Source organism: Aptenodytes patagonicus, chromosome 3 (genome assembly GCF_965638725.1).
Source record: "Aptenodytes patagonicus chromosome 3, bAptPat1.pri.cur, whole genome shotgun sequence".
Taxonomy (NCBI): Eukaryota; Metazoa; Chordata; class Aves; order Sphenisciformes; family Spheniscidae; genus Aptenodytes; species Aptenodytes patagonicus.
In genome coordinates this window covers 42,634,973-42,652,616 of record NC_134951.1, presented here as the reverse complement: position 1 = coordinate 42,652,616, position 17,644 = coordinate 42,634,973, and the positions used below count along the sequence as shown (strand labels likewise).

The window sequence follows — 17,644 nt, the reverse complement described above, 5'->3', positions numbered from 1 at the left end:
TTAAAATCAATTCTGTGTTCGCATGTATCTTAACTGCAATTTATTTGTACAGGCACAGCATTTTATAAAGGAACTTAAATTGGATTAAACAGCAAGAGAGACATTTATCCATTATTTCAATGGACAGAGAAAAAAAACCAGTAGTTGCCTTGAAAATTTCTGTGACTGATTTACTGATTTCCTTCCTTACGTTGTCAGTCCCACTTGGAAGTTTTCCTCCTCATATACCTGGACCCCTCACTGTCGATTGCTTCATAAAGGTCCTTTTTATTCTCTACCGTTGCATGCAAATAACCAAGGTAGGCCACACAGAGAGTAATTGCTACGAGTCCAAATGCCATCACAGGTTTGTTCTGACCGAAAAAAAAAGAAATTAGTACATTTTTAGTCAAAACATTTTTCATTCATCACAAACATTACATTCTTCAATCTTAGTTTAGAAAGTGAACAGTAAACTATTGTGACATCTGCAAAAATCATCATTGCCTTCTTGTAGACTGATCCAAACAACTTTAACAACAGCAAGAAGGGAGGCCTGATTTTCTGATAGTAAAAGGAATTCCCTATGAAAAAGCAGCCTCTCGTCGCATTGCCCAGTACGCTCTCTTTTGCTGGTCGCAAATGCTGCTTGAGCATGAATGAACAGGCCAAAACCAATTACTACAGGTAACTATTACAAACTTCTAACATAATTCACCTGGATATACTACTGGGACAACATACCCTGCTCCTGCCAAGCAACCTTGATTATACTCCTCTAAACCAGATCATGTATTATCATCACAACATCTACTTTTATTATATGCACAAAATTTCATCCAGTCTTGCTGGGTTCTGCTAGTGTAAATAAAACCTGAGTATCATCACCTTAATTAAAAAAGCAAGAGAAAGAAAAATCCAAAATATCAAAAGGCTACCAAAAATCCCCTCCTTTCATATCAAAAAGCTTGCATTTTATGATTTGTTCCCTTTTAAATATTAAAGGGGACTCCTATTACTTAACCTGTCAAATTACATGGGTAATATGCCTGTAAACAGTTTTTCTGAAAGCAACTTGGCTAGGTACAAAAGAATCAGACAATATAAAAGTGAAATAAAAGCTGGAATAAACAGTGTAATGTTCTGGGCTCTTAACAATCCGAGTGGAAAAATAGTAAAAATATTTTTAGTTACATTACTGAGTGGTTTGCATAACAAGAAATGGTTATATAATGCACAGAGAATTGCGATGATTATTTTAGAGCAACCATGTCTCTCCAAGCATACTTAGCTTCTCTCAGAATGAGCCTCTTACAGGTTTAATGAAAAGCTCTGGGTTCACAGCTCGGAAGAGCATAGTTGTTTGAACACTCCTCAGTCCTGGTTTTCTCTCTTTGGGTGTTTCATTTTCATTTGGAGGTTTGGTAGAAGACATTTTAATTAATGTTGAATACTTCCTAAAAACAGAATGAAAAATAGGTGTCATTTTTATAAAAAAACTAAAAGAACTACATTCACTGAATAGGAGTTTACACTCAGCTTGTAACTTATAGCATGAATTTTTGTTTGTGTATATATTAAAGGATCACCTTTGGTGTTACCCAACATTCCCAGCTTAAGCACACCGATTTTCCACCTTGCCAATTTTGTGCATCCTAAAATTAACTTTTGGAGATGCACATCTTTATACAGCAAATGTAAGTCTCCTGATAATGGGCTTAGGGTTTTTTACTTGCCTTTGGCTAATGCTTTAGCTACCAGTGGACCGAGCAGCAGTCTTCAGGCTAAAAAAAACCCTAGTATCAGGGCACATCTATTTATTTATTTTAAAATAACCTTATGTGTGACAAGACAGCCTCCACCCTCTTGTAATGTGGTCACTCTGCCCACCCACCCCAGCGGCCCTAAGACTCAAGTCTCATTTTCACATATGAGGGGCAGGTCATCTGCAAGATGCCACCTGAGCAAAGGTGAACAAAACACGCCCTTGGTTAACCCCGCTTACTGGGGGGCAGAGGAGACACGATGCTAAGAACACCCCTGCCCCCTAGTTTACACGAGTGGAGCACAGCTGGGGGCTCCGGGGCAGGATTCACAAACCCAACCCAGCAATCACCCCGGGCCTCCTCCCGCAAGGCCCCAGACACAGCAGGGCGGTCAAGGCAGCGTGGAGGCCGGCTAAAGGGGACCACTCGGGCACAAGGCACTGCCAGGCACAGGGGGGACACCACACGCGTGAGGCACAACCGCCCAGCAGCTCAGTCTGACCTCCCCGTACCGGCCCCCGAGCAGTACAAACCGTGAGGGCGGCGAGGGAAAGGGCAGAAACCTCCCCCCGGGCGGTGAGGGAGCTCCTGACGCCACTACCAGCTTTAGGCCGGGCACGAAGGAGGCAGTTTCCCAAAGGAAAAGCCCGGCGGGGACGCCCGGGACATAACGAGCAAGGCCAGGCCGCCGCGCACCAACGGCGCCTCAGGAGGCGGCGGATGACGGTTAACGCCTCGCGGCCAGCGGGCTCCGTCCCGCGCGCGCGCCCCCCCTCCCGCCCCTCCCCCGCCGCTACTCACCCCGCGCCGCAACCGGGGCCTCCCCTCGTGGGGGACGGGACGGGACGGGGCGGGCCTGCGCCTGCGCGCTCGCGCCCCCTCCTGAGCGGAGGCCGCCGGCGCGGGCGGGAGGGGCGGGAGAGCGGCCGGGGCCCGGCCCGGCCCGGCCCGGCCCGCCCCGCCCCGCCCCGCCCCGCCCGTCCCCTCAGGCGGCCGGCGGATCGGTTGGGCGGGCGGGAGGTTCGTGTCCTCCTCGGCCGGGGTCGTGGGTCTTCCTCCCCAAGCACAGGTCCAGATACTCAGCGGGAGGTGGGGGAAGAAGCTGGCTCGCTCGGAAGAGGCGCAGTTCACCGCTGAGCCACTCCTGAGCGCCCGGGCAGGCGCCATCCCCCGCGACCCCCCGGCCCGGGAGCAGGCGTCGGCCGGTGGGCGTTGACTGTTGGCCGCCGGTAACGGCCAGTAACCCTGTAACCCCCTGTAAACTCCCCGAGAGCTGTACAAGATTCGTCCAGTTGGTGCGAATCTCGGTACTCGGGCTAGCAGCAATTACGTTGTAAATGTGGGAAATGGAAAAAGAGAAGCGGTGAGATTCCCCGGTCTGTTGATCCCAAGTGCCGGGATCGGGAAGGGGTGTTTCATGTGGAGATGCATCGCTGGAAGTGCAGTTGTTTGAGCAGAAAAGTATGCTGCGATTTAAGCATCCAATTCCTGGTATTTAGATCTGAACTCAAGATTTCAGGCATCTGGAAATTCCCAGTTATGTAAATGCCACTTTGCAGTGGTGTTTTGTTTTCTATTATTTGTAAACAGTAAAATTAACAAAATTACCTGGAGTCCAGAGAAACGAAGCCCATGCGACCGCATCTGCCTGCTCATGCTGCCCTTTCTGTCTCTACTGACTTCGATGCCATTGAGCAGTTTCAGCCGCGTTAGAAAGAAGGGTAGAAACTTCAAACTTTGGAAAAAACAGTCCCTGGGGGGTAGGGAGAGACCCAGATTAGTGCTCCCCTAGGTAACAGGCGGGCAGAACTGAGATGCAATGGATAATACTACAGAGATTTAGCTGCAGCCAGCTGGTGGATTAGTACATACATAGTTCTGGGCTCGGCAATCCCAGCTCACGCTTTTCTGCATCTGGAGGGTGTGTGAGAGGACTTTGGTGGAGCATGTGGTTATTGCAGCCATGGAGGCAGAGGGGGACAAACATAAATGTAGAGGCGTCCAGGCTCTCAGGACCATTTGCTCCATGTTTTCTTTTGCAGTAATCAAACTGTGTTATCTTCTTTGAAAGATGGCAGAGTAATAGGATATTGCAGGTTAACTTGTCCCTTCTAAAGCCAGATGGAGTATCTGAAGAATTTCTTTGCTGTGTGTAAATATCACGAGGTGAGAAAAATAGTAGGGAAATAAGTTTTGGCATCAAGAGAAGATTGAGTGGTATGTCTGGGTTTTGTGTCAACATTTAATTCACAACATACCATCTGCTAATCTGGTAGCTATTGTTTTGGCAGCACATGCCACACAGCTGATTTTGTTTGGAAACCATTGCGTAGAAAAAAAGTCACTTCTGAACGAAGGTTCCTGCTCTCGTTTTGATGTTTGTGTAATTGAAAGAAGCCGATACAAGGTTTTTGCGTGAGCCTTCGTTTTTGGGAAGGTAGCTTGGTTTTCTTGAGGGAAGGGGGAATTTTTACAGTACTGTAGGAAACATTCTGCATACAGCTCCCAAGTAATTGACATATTGTTTATGGGAATGCAAAGCATTTACATCACCGCACTGAGCAGTGCACTCGCTTATCAGCACGTGCACCTCTTCCCAGCAGTTGCTGTCATTAACTGACCCCATCCACGCAGATAAAACTTCTGGCCCAAAGCCAGCCAGGGTCATAACAATATTTTCCAGGTCGTGGTAGGATGGGTTTATGCCAGAACACGTTTGCCTGATAATGGTGGCAAGGATTGTTAGACTGCTGCTAGTTGTCTGTAACTTCCCATCTTTCTTATAAAGGACAGGTAAATCCCAGACATCATTGACGGGGGAAGAAACCATACACAGTACAAAGAGCACCATCAGCTAGAGAGAAAATATTCACTATATGAAGAGTTGTGGGATAAGGCTTTACGCGTAGAAAGAGAAGAAGCAGAGAGGGACTTAGGAACGAGATTGGTTTTTGACGTGAGTGCTGGTACTCGGCGTACGTTGAGCAGGTGCTGACTAACCAGAGTAACTCTGCAGCGAAGAAAAGCTTGGACTGCTTACTGCTCCTAGTTTTGCTTTATGACTGTGGGAAAGCGTCTTATTTTATCTTTAACGTGAATATTATGTTGCTATCATCTGACCCAACAGGATGTTGAAATGCTCAATCCATCAAGGCTTATGAAGTTGTCTGGCATCTTTTTATGGAAGAGACTCTATAAAAGGTAGAACTGTAAACATCTGTGGTATTTCTGAGTCACCCATCCTCTTAATATCTGAGTATCTCTCCTGAAAAGTAACCACACAAAAAACCCTTCCTTTTCCAAACCGAAGGCTGTTACTGAGATTTATTTTCCCTTTAAATAAATTCCTTTGGGATTCCGCATTCGGTATTGCGCTGTATGCCGTGGCCATTCAGAACTTAATAGCAGTTTCTGCTTTTCCTGAGACTCGCATCTCCTTATCGTTTGAGCTGCAGAAGAGCCTCTGTAGGGAACAGCGCAAATCTGATGCTGTGTCCCGCAGACGTCGTTAGGATGCAATAGGCAGCCTAATGCAGTCTGGGGAGCAGCAGCGTGCCTCTGCCCGCATCTTTGCTGATTCACCTCACAGCTCCTGCTTATTTCAAGTACCACACAGGAACAGAGCTTCACCTTGTCTTGAAAATAAAGATAGGATGCCTTGAGCTACCGATAAACTTACCCCTCCTTTAGAGACACACAGTTACAGAGCTGTTGGGGGGACAAAAAGTTATTTTTGCATCAACATTGGGACTTCAGCACTGGTACGACTTGTAGTGAGAGGGGCAACTTCTGTCTTGTCTTTGTTAGGGTTTTCATACATGAATGTCTAGTGTGTATTTGCATTCCTGTTTTGCCTGATTTTTACAATGTTTTATACACTGTGAGTTTCATGATATTTTATTAGAGTTGACAGTTGGGACTTTTTTTGTCCTGAACAAGTCTGGAGGAGAAGGGAAAGCAAAAATTAGGAGTTAGAAGTACTTCCTCCATCTTACTCGCAGCTAATGGCGAGGGGAACAATTATTGCACCGAGGCATGTGAAACGGCATTGCCATATTAAGGACATAAATGCAGAAGAAGAAACAGATCTCCAGCTAGACAGAGGTGGCATTGAGAGCTTTCTGTGTGGTTGTTGCTCAGCTCACGTCAGTCTCGAGAACCCTTATGCTGCTTTTCAGCTGCTATCGCTCATTTGTATCGTTCCCGTTGAAAGAAAGCAGAGTTTTCAGACAGCAGCATGCAGTGTTTGGGACCCTACCACTGACAATCCAAAACAGTTTTAAGGCACTATGCATTTTAAAAACGAAAATCTGTTAGAGTGACTCTTCTGTGTTTCATAACATTATGTGTATGTCTTCTATAACACTTCTTAGCCAGCTGCGTCTCTGAGAGACGGAGAGAAACAAATAGCCCAGCCGTGCTTTCCAGCAAAGATTAAAGCAATTGTTATTCTTCAAATACTGATCAAGCTTATAAATCTTTTTAACGGAATTCAGTATGGAAGGGAAAAGGTCCTTTGTTTGGTTCTACTTTCATTAATGAGTGGGCAAATTGTTTCTGACTGGGAACAGAATAATATCAAAACTCAAAGCATCCCCTCTGGAAAGAAAAAGGTAGTTTCTACTGAAAAGGAAGAGCAGAGAAACAAGTGCAGCACTGAATTTGCTCACTACAACAATACACAGCCAGATACCTTAGAGTGGGGTTTAAAGACAAACTCGAGCTAAAATAAGACTGCACCTCCAAAACGGAGGGGGCAAGGGGAGACCTGGTTTCACTTGCGGTCGCTGTGGCCTTCCTTGCATGAAGACTCAGAATTGCTCAGCCTTCGAGTATGCTGATTTTGCTCCCTGGACCAGCTGAAAACTAACATTGCCAGAAAAGAAAAAAGAAAAATAAAGTTTATTTTTCAGTTGGATGGGTGAGACAGTCTGATGTAAGCAGGGCAATGCTGTTGGGAAGGCAGTTGGAAGTGGAGGCACAGACCAGGACTAACCTCTGCCTGCAACACCGGGGTTCCCAATCAGCTTAAGCTGTGATATGTTAATATCCTGCAGCTAGTGCCCCCTCTGATCTAGGCACCCTTCAGATCTCAGGCAGGGAACACAGCTCCTAGGAAGACTCCGGAGGGTAAGAAATTTCACAGGTTTAACAGAGCAAACTCTGTAGTAAGGGACTCCGACACTGTAATCCGGAGCTCTTCGATTTTTTGCACTTTACAGTTCTCTTTTAATATATAAATACCACCACATAACAAAATACAGTAGAGAGTGGCAGCGCGTTACATTTAAATACCAGATACGATGGGGATATAACTGTGGGTGTCATAAAGATGCTTAAACTGCTTTGACAGTTAAGTGATGGGATTGTAACCGCGCAGTTCCAATTAATAAAAAATAGACTGTTGGGGATTTTTTCAGTTTTCTGTAACTGTAGGACAGTTACAATTGCTCGGATGCCTTTAATGCCATAATAAAGTTTAGATTTAAAGGTAAATTTTAGCTTTCTCAATACTACAGGTAATTACAATATTCCTACAGTGATTTTGGCCTTTGAATTACTGATGTGAACTGAACCTTATTCGGCTGGCCGTGGCTTTTGTTGGGCATTCAGCAGCAGTACCCGGAGGAAGGCGCTCGCCTGGCAGGCAGCTCCCTCCAGCAGGCAGCTGGAAGCTCTGCGTTACCTGCTGTCCGGCTCCAAGCTCTGGCACCTCCAGTCACCCTCTGGAGGCATCAGCTTCTCTGGGGAGAGTACCAAGGTCCTGAATCAGGCACATGTGTTAGGCCATGTGATACCCTCCTCTCCATAAAACTACTGAACATTCACATATAGTTCTCAGATAAAAGCCACAGTAAGTTTAAGCTAAATAAATTATACTGTGAAGAATTCATTTAACAGGCAAGGAATTCAGGCTTTCTGCTTTTTTTTGGTAATGTTACTCAGCTGTATAGCCACAACCCAGGTAAAAATGACCATCAAAGCGTTGATGCTTGGTATGATGCATTAGACAGGACATAAACACTTACTCCATTGCTTAGTTATTTAAAATAAAGTTATGGGCTTTCTCATGGGGAGTGGCTCACTGCCTAGTCCAATGTGGGAATTGATTAGCATGTACAGTAACCAAAATACATTTTAATAGCAAAAACCAGACTTCAGTTACTTGGGAAAACCACTGTAATTTAAATTTTTAATAGAAACACCTGTCTGAACATTTGTGTATTGTTCACAGTAATGTGTGCCTAAAAGAATATTTGTCTTTAGCGGACAATTCACTCGCCCAAGGGAACCCGAAATACAAATCCAACGTAAAATGTCAAAGAGCACACAGGGTGGGAGTTAAGGCTCTTCGGTCAGTTACATGATTTCAGAAGGTTACTGTAATTCCATACAGAGGTTTCAAGTTTTTCACATGGACAAAGTTCTTCTGAAAAAATTCATAAGCCATACTACGAAGGGGTGCTAAGAGTCAAGAAGTATTCCATGAAGGCCTTTCTTGCTATTTTGATATTGCAGGAAAGTTAATATTGGAGAGAGAGCATAAGTTGGACGAGACGAAAGTTAGCAATGAAGCAGCACCTGAAATGGGGAGCTAGCTGGATCCTCCAGGTCATTCCTGTAGGAACGGCGTACGAAAGGCAGGCTCTTCGCAGAGAAGTGGTCAAGTGACTTCTTGGCTTGCAAGTGCACGGGCTACACGTGTCTCACAGACAGCCACTGATCATTGCCCGCTGCTTTGGACGCCCCAGCGTGCGTGTCTTCAGGTTGTGCCGTTGCTAATGTGAAAGCACAAAGCATGGAGCATTAGACCTGATGCCGATGAGTGCTCAAAAGATGCAGATAAAGTCTGCGACTTTAAACAAATGCCGTAGTTTCCTCATATCGTTCTGATGATAGGAGACGCATTATGGTTCTTGTTTGAACAGTGTGCCAGGAGAGGTGATCAGGTTTCACTCGTTTAGTTAATATTACCTAGGAGACGAGCAGTTTCCATTTTCAAGGCTTAAAGCAGTAACTCCCTTTGTCGGAAATGAATCGTTGATTGTTAATGCCACTAGAAAGCTGGGGTCCGGCTGTAATCATTCACTGAGATGCAGGTAAGTTAGAGTTTCTTGCTATAAAATATAGGTTTACCAAATCAAACAGACTTGATAATAAGTGTCCCACCAGCCAGCATAAAACACAGATATAATCCTCTTTTCATTGTACTGTTGCAGTACTTTGTAACTACTAAAGAGTTACAAACTGTAGTGTAGCCATTGACCATCACTTGTTCAAGTGGAAATCTTTTGACTTTGTCAATTCATTTTTTTTACGAGTTGACTAAAGCGTTAGAACAGCAGCGTTACAACAGTAGCACAAATGAAGCAGTAATACTTATTAATGTTGAAGATCATTTGCTGCAGAGGGAGTTTCTGTTTGCAGCAAGAGAGCATGGGAGAGATGGGTTATCTGTTTGGCACAAAGGTGATGAGAAATGCAGTAGCAGTTGTGTGGGTGAAATACAGACATCATGACTTAAAAAAAAATTGTCATTTTGGCTACTTCCGAGTTGAATTTTTTTTAATTACATAGTTTACCAGAGAAACAAAGAAAACAGTGAACTGTGTCTGCCCTCTCTCAAAACCCATTCATTGCTGTGGAGGAGAGACCACAGCAATTAGCAGCTGGCAAAGCATCACACTCAGCAGCTACTGGGTTATTAAGTGGTGTTTGTGGTTTCCCTAAATACAAAATGAGACAGGATTTTGCCACCACTGGCTATAAAAAAGAATGCCAAGCGTGTTTAAGGTTACGAAGCCTACTGAAGATGTAGTTTGTAAGTGATATTTTCAGAGAAGTGAATGTTGGGCAGCTAAGGTCCTGAAGCCCAGAGAGGAAGGAGGTTTGTCCCAAGCCACTCTGGAAGCCAATATGAAAGTCAGGTGTAAAAGCCAAACCAACCAGCTCTGGTCTAGTGCTAAATGACCAGATGAACCCTCTTCCATCTAGTCTTTTCCTTCTTGTAGCTGGTGGCAAATAAATATCTAGGCTGATGTTTTTACACCCCATTTGTATATTTTAAGCACTATTTAATTGTTTGTGGAATTGTACTTTTAGTATCACTTATCACAGTACCCAGAGGTTTATCTTCCAATGTACAAAAAAGGGCATATTTCTTGCTCTGAGGAGTTAGAAGTTAGTAACAGCTGTGAAGTAGTGAGAACTTAGAATCAGTAAGCTAAGGAAGATGAAAGCAAGGGACTGGGCTATGAGAAACCATGGCTCTTTTCTTTGCTCTGCCTCTGAGGTACTGGGTGGTGCTGGATAAACCACATCACCTCTCTGGTGGACATCTCCTCCTCCACGGCACGTGTTTTCTCTGTGTAGATTGTTGATGTTTTGAGGAGAGGACTCCATTTCTTATTACAGGTTAATGAAGAGTTTATACCAATGAAGTTCAATCTAAAGTGTCTATAGATTACTTTTTGACGATCTGTGAGAGAAGAACAAGCTATTGCCAGTATGTTTACATCTGCCATTCAGGGGCCTCCACTTCCACTGGAAGTGTCTGAAGGATGAAATAGGTAGGAAACCTTTGGCTCACGTCAGCCTGAGAACCACAGACTCTGCTGCACTACCACTAGCAGCAGTTGTGGCAGAAGTGAACAATTTGGCCAGCACGCAGACCAGGAGGGCTGTGTTTGCTCATGGGTTGTCAAGCCTTACCTAGCTTGTTTCTGAAGAGCCTTAAAAAGCAATGAGTATCAATATGATGTTAATGTTACAGCTTTACATATTTGATGATAAGAGACAAGTTGTCTGAACAAGGAAAGGTTAGTTTTTATGACCTCTCTGTTTTTTCTTGTTGGCTTTTTCATAAGGACCTGGAAATCACCTTACATTGGCACTCTCACTGCTGAACAAGAAACAAAGGTATTGCAAGGTTAGTGACTTGTAACAATAGTTTTTCAGCTCCTATCACAGATGTGCAGCAGTTTGAATAGCTGGCACACGTGCAGCTTGGTAGGGTGACTTTAGAATCATAGAATCATTAAGGTTGGAAAAGACCTCTAAGATCATCGAGTCCAACCATCAACCCAACACCACCATGCCCACTAAACCATGTCCCTAAGCGCCTCATCTACACGTCTTTTAAATACCTCCAGGGATGGGGACTCAACCACTTCCCTGGGCAGCCTCTTCCAATGTTTCACCACTCTTTCAGTAAAGACATTTTTCCTCACGTCTAATCTAAACCTCCCCTGGCACAACTTGAGGCCATTTCCTCTCGTCCTATCGCTTGTTACTTGGGAGAAGAGACCGACACCCACCTCGCTACAACCTCCTTTCAGGGAGTTGTAGAGAGCGATGAGGTCTCCCCTCAGCCTCCTCTTCTCCAGGCTAAACAACCCCAGTTCCCTCAGCCGCTCCTCATAAGACTTGTTCTCCAGACCCCTCACCAGCCTCGTTGCCCTTCTCTGGACACGCTCCAGCACCTCAACGTCCTTCTTGTAGTGAGGGGCCCAAAACTGAACACAGTATTCGAGGTGCGGCCTCACCAGTGCCGAGTCCAGGGGCACGATCACTTCCCTCCTCCTGCTGGCCACACTATTGCTGATAGTGATTTCTCTGAATGGAGTTATACTGTACCTCGCTGTTCCCAGGAGGTTTCCTGCTCCCTCTTCTTCTGTAGTGGAGCACTGGCACAGGTGCACCACACTGGGGTGGGGGTGGGGGGGCTAGTGGGGCTTCCATCAGTTAAGGAGCAGACTGAACAAACATCTGTCAGGAACAGTATATGCACAACGAAGCCTTCTTAGGACCAGAGAATGAAGCAAATCAGTGTTTCTCAGCCTGTGGACCTTACACCTCTGGTAGTCAGTAAGGAGGCAGTGGGTAGTCCATGAAACAAGCACAAAGACTCAGCAATCATAAAATGGATGCACACTTCCTTATATCAGCAAACAAAGAAAATAAGGGGAAAATGCAATTACTAAATGAACATCTGAAGTTAAGCTTCATTATTTGTTCGGTCATTTATGGAAACCATTGTGGCAATGCTTTTTTCTTCTTTTCCTCATAACACTGACATGATCCTTGGTGTTTAAAAAAAAAGTGCTGTGATGATGTTTTGATTAAATTGTAAAAAAAATGGAGAGGATGAACTCTCAAGATTGTTACCAGCTCTGCTTTTTTATGATCCTATGTCATCCTCTGTGATTCTCTACTTCTGCTCTCTGCTTTATTATCTTTGACACTATTTATGGTTCTCTTTCTTCCTGTCAAGAAAAAAAAAAAAGGGTAAGTTGTACGTGCAGCAAAATACTCCCATTAGCAATGTTTATATCAGAAAAAGAAAGTGGTTTTCCATCTCTCAGCCTGTGAGGATAGTTCAGCTTGCTTGTACAGAATTCAGAGATCCACTGTTCCCAGGTTTGTGTTCTTTCTGTTATTTCTCACCGTTCCATCTCCATTTCCCGTAATACTGCACCTTCTTCCTGTAATTTGCCTGCTCTCCGAGCTCGGAGCTGCCTGCCCTCTTTGTGCCCCTAACACTTGGGATGCTTTCCCCACTTCCTCTCCACTTAGTCAGTTTGTTCTTGCATTTTCTTACTTTTTTCCCCCCATTTTCCTCTGCACAAAGATACCTTTTCTGCTTTTAAAGTAATTAAATTAGCAGAGCTGATTGAAATCTAGGTGAACTAATTCTCTGAGCAACTATGCTTTTCAATGGATGCATTACTCAACACACATTAGCCAACCTTCTGTAGACCTCACTGAACGACAGAAATGATTATTTGATGAATATACTCAACAACAATAGCATTATTCAAACACTTTACTCAATAAACTACATTCAGCACACTCAGAAGTTAATGGTGCATTCAGGTTGCTCGGTTTGCTCAGCAGAGCACATGTGCAGCCTTGAGGGGGGGATCCACGCCACTGGTATGTCCGAGGGAAGCAGGGGGTGTGGAGGGTCTTCTGGTCACTGGTGTCTCGAGTGAACAGCACAATGTGTGTGTGTGGTGGTGTGTGGGGGTGTTTAAGTCACATCTAGGGAATAAATGATGTATGAGAGGAGGAAGAGAGATTACCTGCTCTGTTTCCTGGCTGGTAGTAGCAGGAGCCCAGGCACTTGTTTTCATGCTCATCCCTGGTACTTCAGCTAGAAATGAGTACAACAAATCAATGTATCTCTAATCTTTAGCTTTTGTCCAAGTTGGGGTGTGCGTGTGTGTATGAGCATGGAGCAGGGGGTTAAAGTAAATCTAACCTCAAATTCCTGCCCTTCACTTCTTGCTCCATTCAACTTTTTCCTGAGCACTTGGAGCAAATAATCTTTCTTTTACTGTTTAAGACTCTCTAGTGCCTCCTTTGTAATTTCCAATAGAGGCTGTCTTTTTGTGGTCTTTATTTCCACAGTGCCAAATAGATCCTTCTTTGACCCCTTTATTGTTTTTTTAAACTTTTGAGTCGTTTAATTGTGAGCCTCAACACTGGACGCTTGATGCAAATTGATGTCATCTACATTTTCCACAACCTACTCAAGTTCTTTAGCCAGTTCCCTTCTTGACTCCCTTTGATTCATTCTGCACAAAATGAACTGCCTCCAAATGCTAAGGTTGAAATCTCTCTTTAGCTACAAGGATTTGGATCACATTTTTTCCTCTTTTATCTTTATGTTAGTCAGAATATAATTTTGCTAAAGCATCGTGCCCTGACACTACTCTTGGCATCTGCTTCCACATGTACTGCCACTTCTAGAAGTGTTACAAAACCTCATACCACTGTCATCTTTTTCCTGCTGCTCAATTGCATGCTTACTTGAAGATTTCTCTTTTTTATGTTGTCTGAATCTTCACCTTTCTCTGAATTTCATACTGCCCACATAATGACTTTGTCTTCTTTAGCCTCAGCTAATTTAACCTCTCATCAGTCTATGCCTGCGCTGTTCCATGAAGTCAATTATTTCTTGCTCACCTGTTGAGTAACTCCTTATCTTTGACGTCCATTTTATTTTTTCCGTTCCATATGTCCTTTGCAATGCTTCAGTGAACTAATTGTATTTTCAAAGGATACAAAAGCATCAGTTAACATCCACAATCTTCTATAGCAACAGTGGTGCAAAAAGCAAACATAACCTTTTAAAGGCACATTTGCAGCTCCTTTGAACAGAAGAGCTGTACTGGTTACAACCCAAACAATATGTATTGGGATTGCGTGGCCAGGTTTTGGTAGTGGGGGGGCTACAGGGGTGGCTTCTGTGAGAAGCTGCTAGAAGCTTCCCCTATGTCTGATAGAGCCAATGCCAGCCGGCTCCAAGATGGATCCGCTGCTGGCCAAGGCTGAGCCCATCAGCGACGGTGGTAGCACCTCTGTGATAACATATTTAAGAAGGGGGGAAAAAAAAAACCCTGTGCAAAAAACTGCAGCTGGAAAGAGGAGTGAGAAACTGTGAGAGAAACAACCCTGCAGACAGCAAGGTCAGTGAAGAAGGAGGGGGAGGAGGTGCTCCAAGCACCGGAGCAGAGATTCCCCTGCAGCCCCTGGTGAAGACCATGGTGAGGCAGGCTGTCCACCTGCACCCCATGGAGGTTAATGGTGGAGCAGATATCCACCTGCAGCCCTTGGAAGATCCCACACTGGAGCAGGTGGATGCCCTCAAAGGAGGCTGTGACCCCATGGGAAGCCCGCGCTGGAGCAGGCTCCTGGCAGGACCTGTGGGCCCATGGAGAGAGAGGAGCCCATGCTGGAGCAGGTTTGCTGGCAGGACTTGTGACCCCACGGGGGACCCACGCTGGAGCAGTCTGTTCCTGAAGGACTGCGCTCCGTGGAAGGGACCCACGCTGGAGCAGTTCATGAAGAACTGCAGCTCGTCGGAAGGGACTCACATTGGAGAAGTTCATGGAGAACTGTCTCCCGTGGGAGGGACCCCATGCTGGAGCAGGGGAAGAGTGTGAGGAGGAAGGAGCGGCAGAGACAACGTGTGATGAACTGACCGCAACCCCCATTCCCGTCCCCCTGCGCTGCTCGGGAGGAGGAGGTAGAGAAAATCGGGAGTAAAGTTGAGCCCGGGAAGAAGGGAGGGGTGGGGGGGAGGTGTTTTCAGATTTAGTTTTTATTTCTCATTATCCTACTCTGATTTAATTGGTAATAAGTTAAACTAACTTCCCCAAGTCGAGTCTGTTTTGCCCGTCCTTATCTCGACCCACGAGCCTTTCGTTATATTTTCTCCCCCCTGTCCAGCTGAGGAGGGGAGTGACAGAGCGGGTTTGGTGGGCACCTGGCATCCAGCCAGGGTCAACCCACCACACAATACCACGAAACAGGCTCTGTGGCCCTTTAGGCTTGTGGCTGAAGGTTGTCCTATACAACCGTTTCTTAACATCAAGTGGAGGCTGCAAGTAGGAAAATACAACCAAAGCTCTGCAGACTTCTGGCTGCAGAAGCACCGCTGGCTACAAGACCTGCCCTGCAGTCCTTTAATAAATTTCAGTTTCTCATCAACAGAGCACATAGACCAGGAGCCATCTTTAGTCCTGTGAAATCCCTGCTGCCTCACCGCCAGACTTCTAGGTGCCAGAATGTGTTGCTGTCTTTCAAAATCGCTTTGCAGGAATTTCATCCATCAGATCTTCTGGCTGGCTAGAATTTGCCCATTGCTCAGGATCTGCTGGAGATTTTAGTCAAATCCTTGATCCCCATTTTCTTTGGGCAGGACTTTCTTTTCCCTTTCACATCCTTCTCCTCAACGTGGGATTGGCAAAAGCAGGTGTAAAGTTCTTCTTTTCTAATCCGTCTTGCTGCTCAGGTAAAGAAGTAGCAGCTCAGTTTTGGGAAAAGAGACCTCAAGGTAAGTTTCTCAATCTGTATTTAGGTATCTCCATGGCCTGATTTCCACCAGCGTTGGTTCCCACTGATTTTTGTGCCTTGTTGGTGACCCAGCATCTCTTTCATTTCTGTTCTGACTTGTTCAGCTGGAGGCTTAGCACTGGTGTAACTCCAGTCATGGATTGATAGGTGACATTAGGCTTTTTACATTAGAAAGGGATGGTGCAGTTCTTATGGCCATTAGCAAAAGCTCACTCATAGCCATACTCATTTTCCATGGAATAACGAAATTCAGTCTGCCCTTCTATAGGGCTTGTGCACTTAAAATCCTAGGAAAGGCCTTTTGAGGTTTTCCTTCAAATCTACTCCAGAGGACAGCTCATCCACTAGATGTGTTCATACACGTTAATATTCACGCTCACTCACGTGAATGTTTTGTTTCCTTGCCTGTGCTTTATTACATAGTAGCATCTTCATGCTGTGCTATTCAGCTCCTTTGAGACCGATGTATTGACTGTGTATGACTTATCTAGAAAGCATTAAAGCCCTAGTGCTGATGTCTTGAAGAGCTCAATTTAAACTTCTGCTTGAGCTCTAATTGCAGACATGGAGAACAGAAATAGGTCTTTAATGACAGTCACCACCCTGCCAAACATATTTAAAAGCATATAAGCATATGTCTGATAGGATATGAGCCAACTGATACTCCTCTGTTATTCTTTTTTACCTGCAGCATAAAGGAGTAGCTTGGTAACCATTCTTTGTGAGAACATCTTTTTTCAACATCCTTCCCAGTATAAATCAGCAATATATTCATTTCTGCAGCTGTCCCTCAGCTTCTCAAGGAAGTCACCAGCTCTAATGGTAGCAGTGTAGGAATAGCCAAATAGGCAAATAACCTTGTTTTCCAGCAGAAGTCTGGCTGTAGGCAGAGATCATGATGGGCTGCAGAATCAAGGGACAGCAAAAGTAGTACTGAGCTTTCCATCTGTGTTGAGCTTTGTGATGCTGAGGCCTAATTACTACGTGTACTCTAAACTTGCCAGTTGATGAACTTGCTCACACATCAGTACCAACTGCAGCTATGGCAGCGGGATTTGCACGTGCCACTGCAGCCACAGAGGGGTACATTTTCTCTCCTGCTAGGCAGAGCTTGCAGGAGCAGTAGATGGGATGAGGACATTAAAAGACGGAACACACGGATCTGGAAACTTCTCAGATGTCCCTCCTCATGTCTCCCAGCCATTCTGTGTCCTAGGAATGCATCTACTTTTTGCTCTTACAAAACAAGGGAGCTTGGTATCCTCGAAGATCCGCGCAGACCTCGGAGGTGGGGCCAGGTGGGAAGGTGGCTGTATGCTCTTGGTGGTTATCTCAGGTCTTCTTCTGACTTTGAGGAGAGTCTGGCTGCCAATGGCTCCTTAGGCAGCTCTTCCAAAAGAAGTGTTCCAGAGTTAGGACAGGGGAAGGCTTGTGCGGAAAAGAAGCTATACAATAAAAACATTTTTGGAGTGAAGTTTAGTGCATTTCTTAAATGATAAGAAATACAACAAAGAAAATCCAGTGAAGCAAGACAGGATTTACAATATTGCACAAGTTTACCGAGAAGTTAGACCACAGAAAAAAAGAAAACAATTTGCATTTTGGTAGTCAACTTATTACGGGACACAGGGCTCCTATACATAAATTTGGAAGTGAAATCTGATTTGACTGTGCTTCATATTTGCATAACTGACAGGGCTAAGTTGAGTATACCTCAGTGATAGAGTGCTAGCCTGAACTTGCCAGAGAAAGCTCTACCTGACGCCCAGGAGACCCTCGGGAAGAACAGGCCCATTTTCTTGCAGAGGACAGTTTAACAGAACTATTAGGTTTCAACCTAATTGACAAAACCTATTTTAACAGCAAATAAATTTGTGTAATAGCCTCAGAAGGTAGAAACTACCAGAACTAAGAGGAGTTTGTTGTTGTTGTTTTCCTTTTAAAATGCTTAATAATTTTAAATTGCTTCAGCTACTGGTTATATTTCACCTTGAATGAACATCTCATTTTTCTTCACCCAGGAGGAAGCATCTCTC

At 44.8% G+C, this 17,644-nt stretch overlaps 1 protein-coding gene across 2 annotated transcripts; it reads right to left on the bottom strand.

Annotated features, from left to right (window-relative positions):
* Positions 1-25: 25 nt before the first annotated feature.
* On the bottom strand, positions 26-2,606 carry SMIM8 (small integral membrane protein 8). 2 transcript variants are annotated; one of them, XM_076333187.1, is made up of 3 exons: positions 2,547-2,606; positions 1,295-1,436; positions 26-353 (listed from the first exon to the last, which is right to left on the bottom strand). In XM_076333187.1, the coding sequence occupies exons 2-3, from the start codon at positions 1,412-1,414 to the stop codon at positions 195-197; spliced, it is 279 nt and encodes a 92-aa protein (XP_076189302.1). In that variant the 5' UTR covers positions 1,415-1,436; positions 2,547-2,606; the 3' UTR covers positions 26-194. The 2 variants fall into 2 exon arrangements, with proteins under 2 accessions (XP_076189302.1, XP_076189301.1); XM_076333186.1 differs by lacking the exon at positions 2,547-2,606 and adding an exon at positions 2,279-2,510.
* Positions 2,607-17,644: the final 15,038 nt, after the last annotated feature.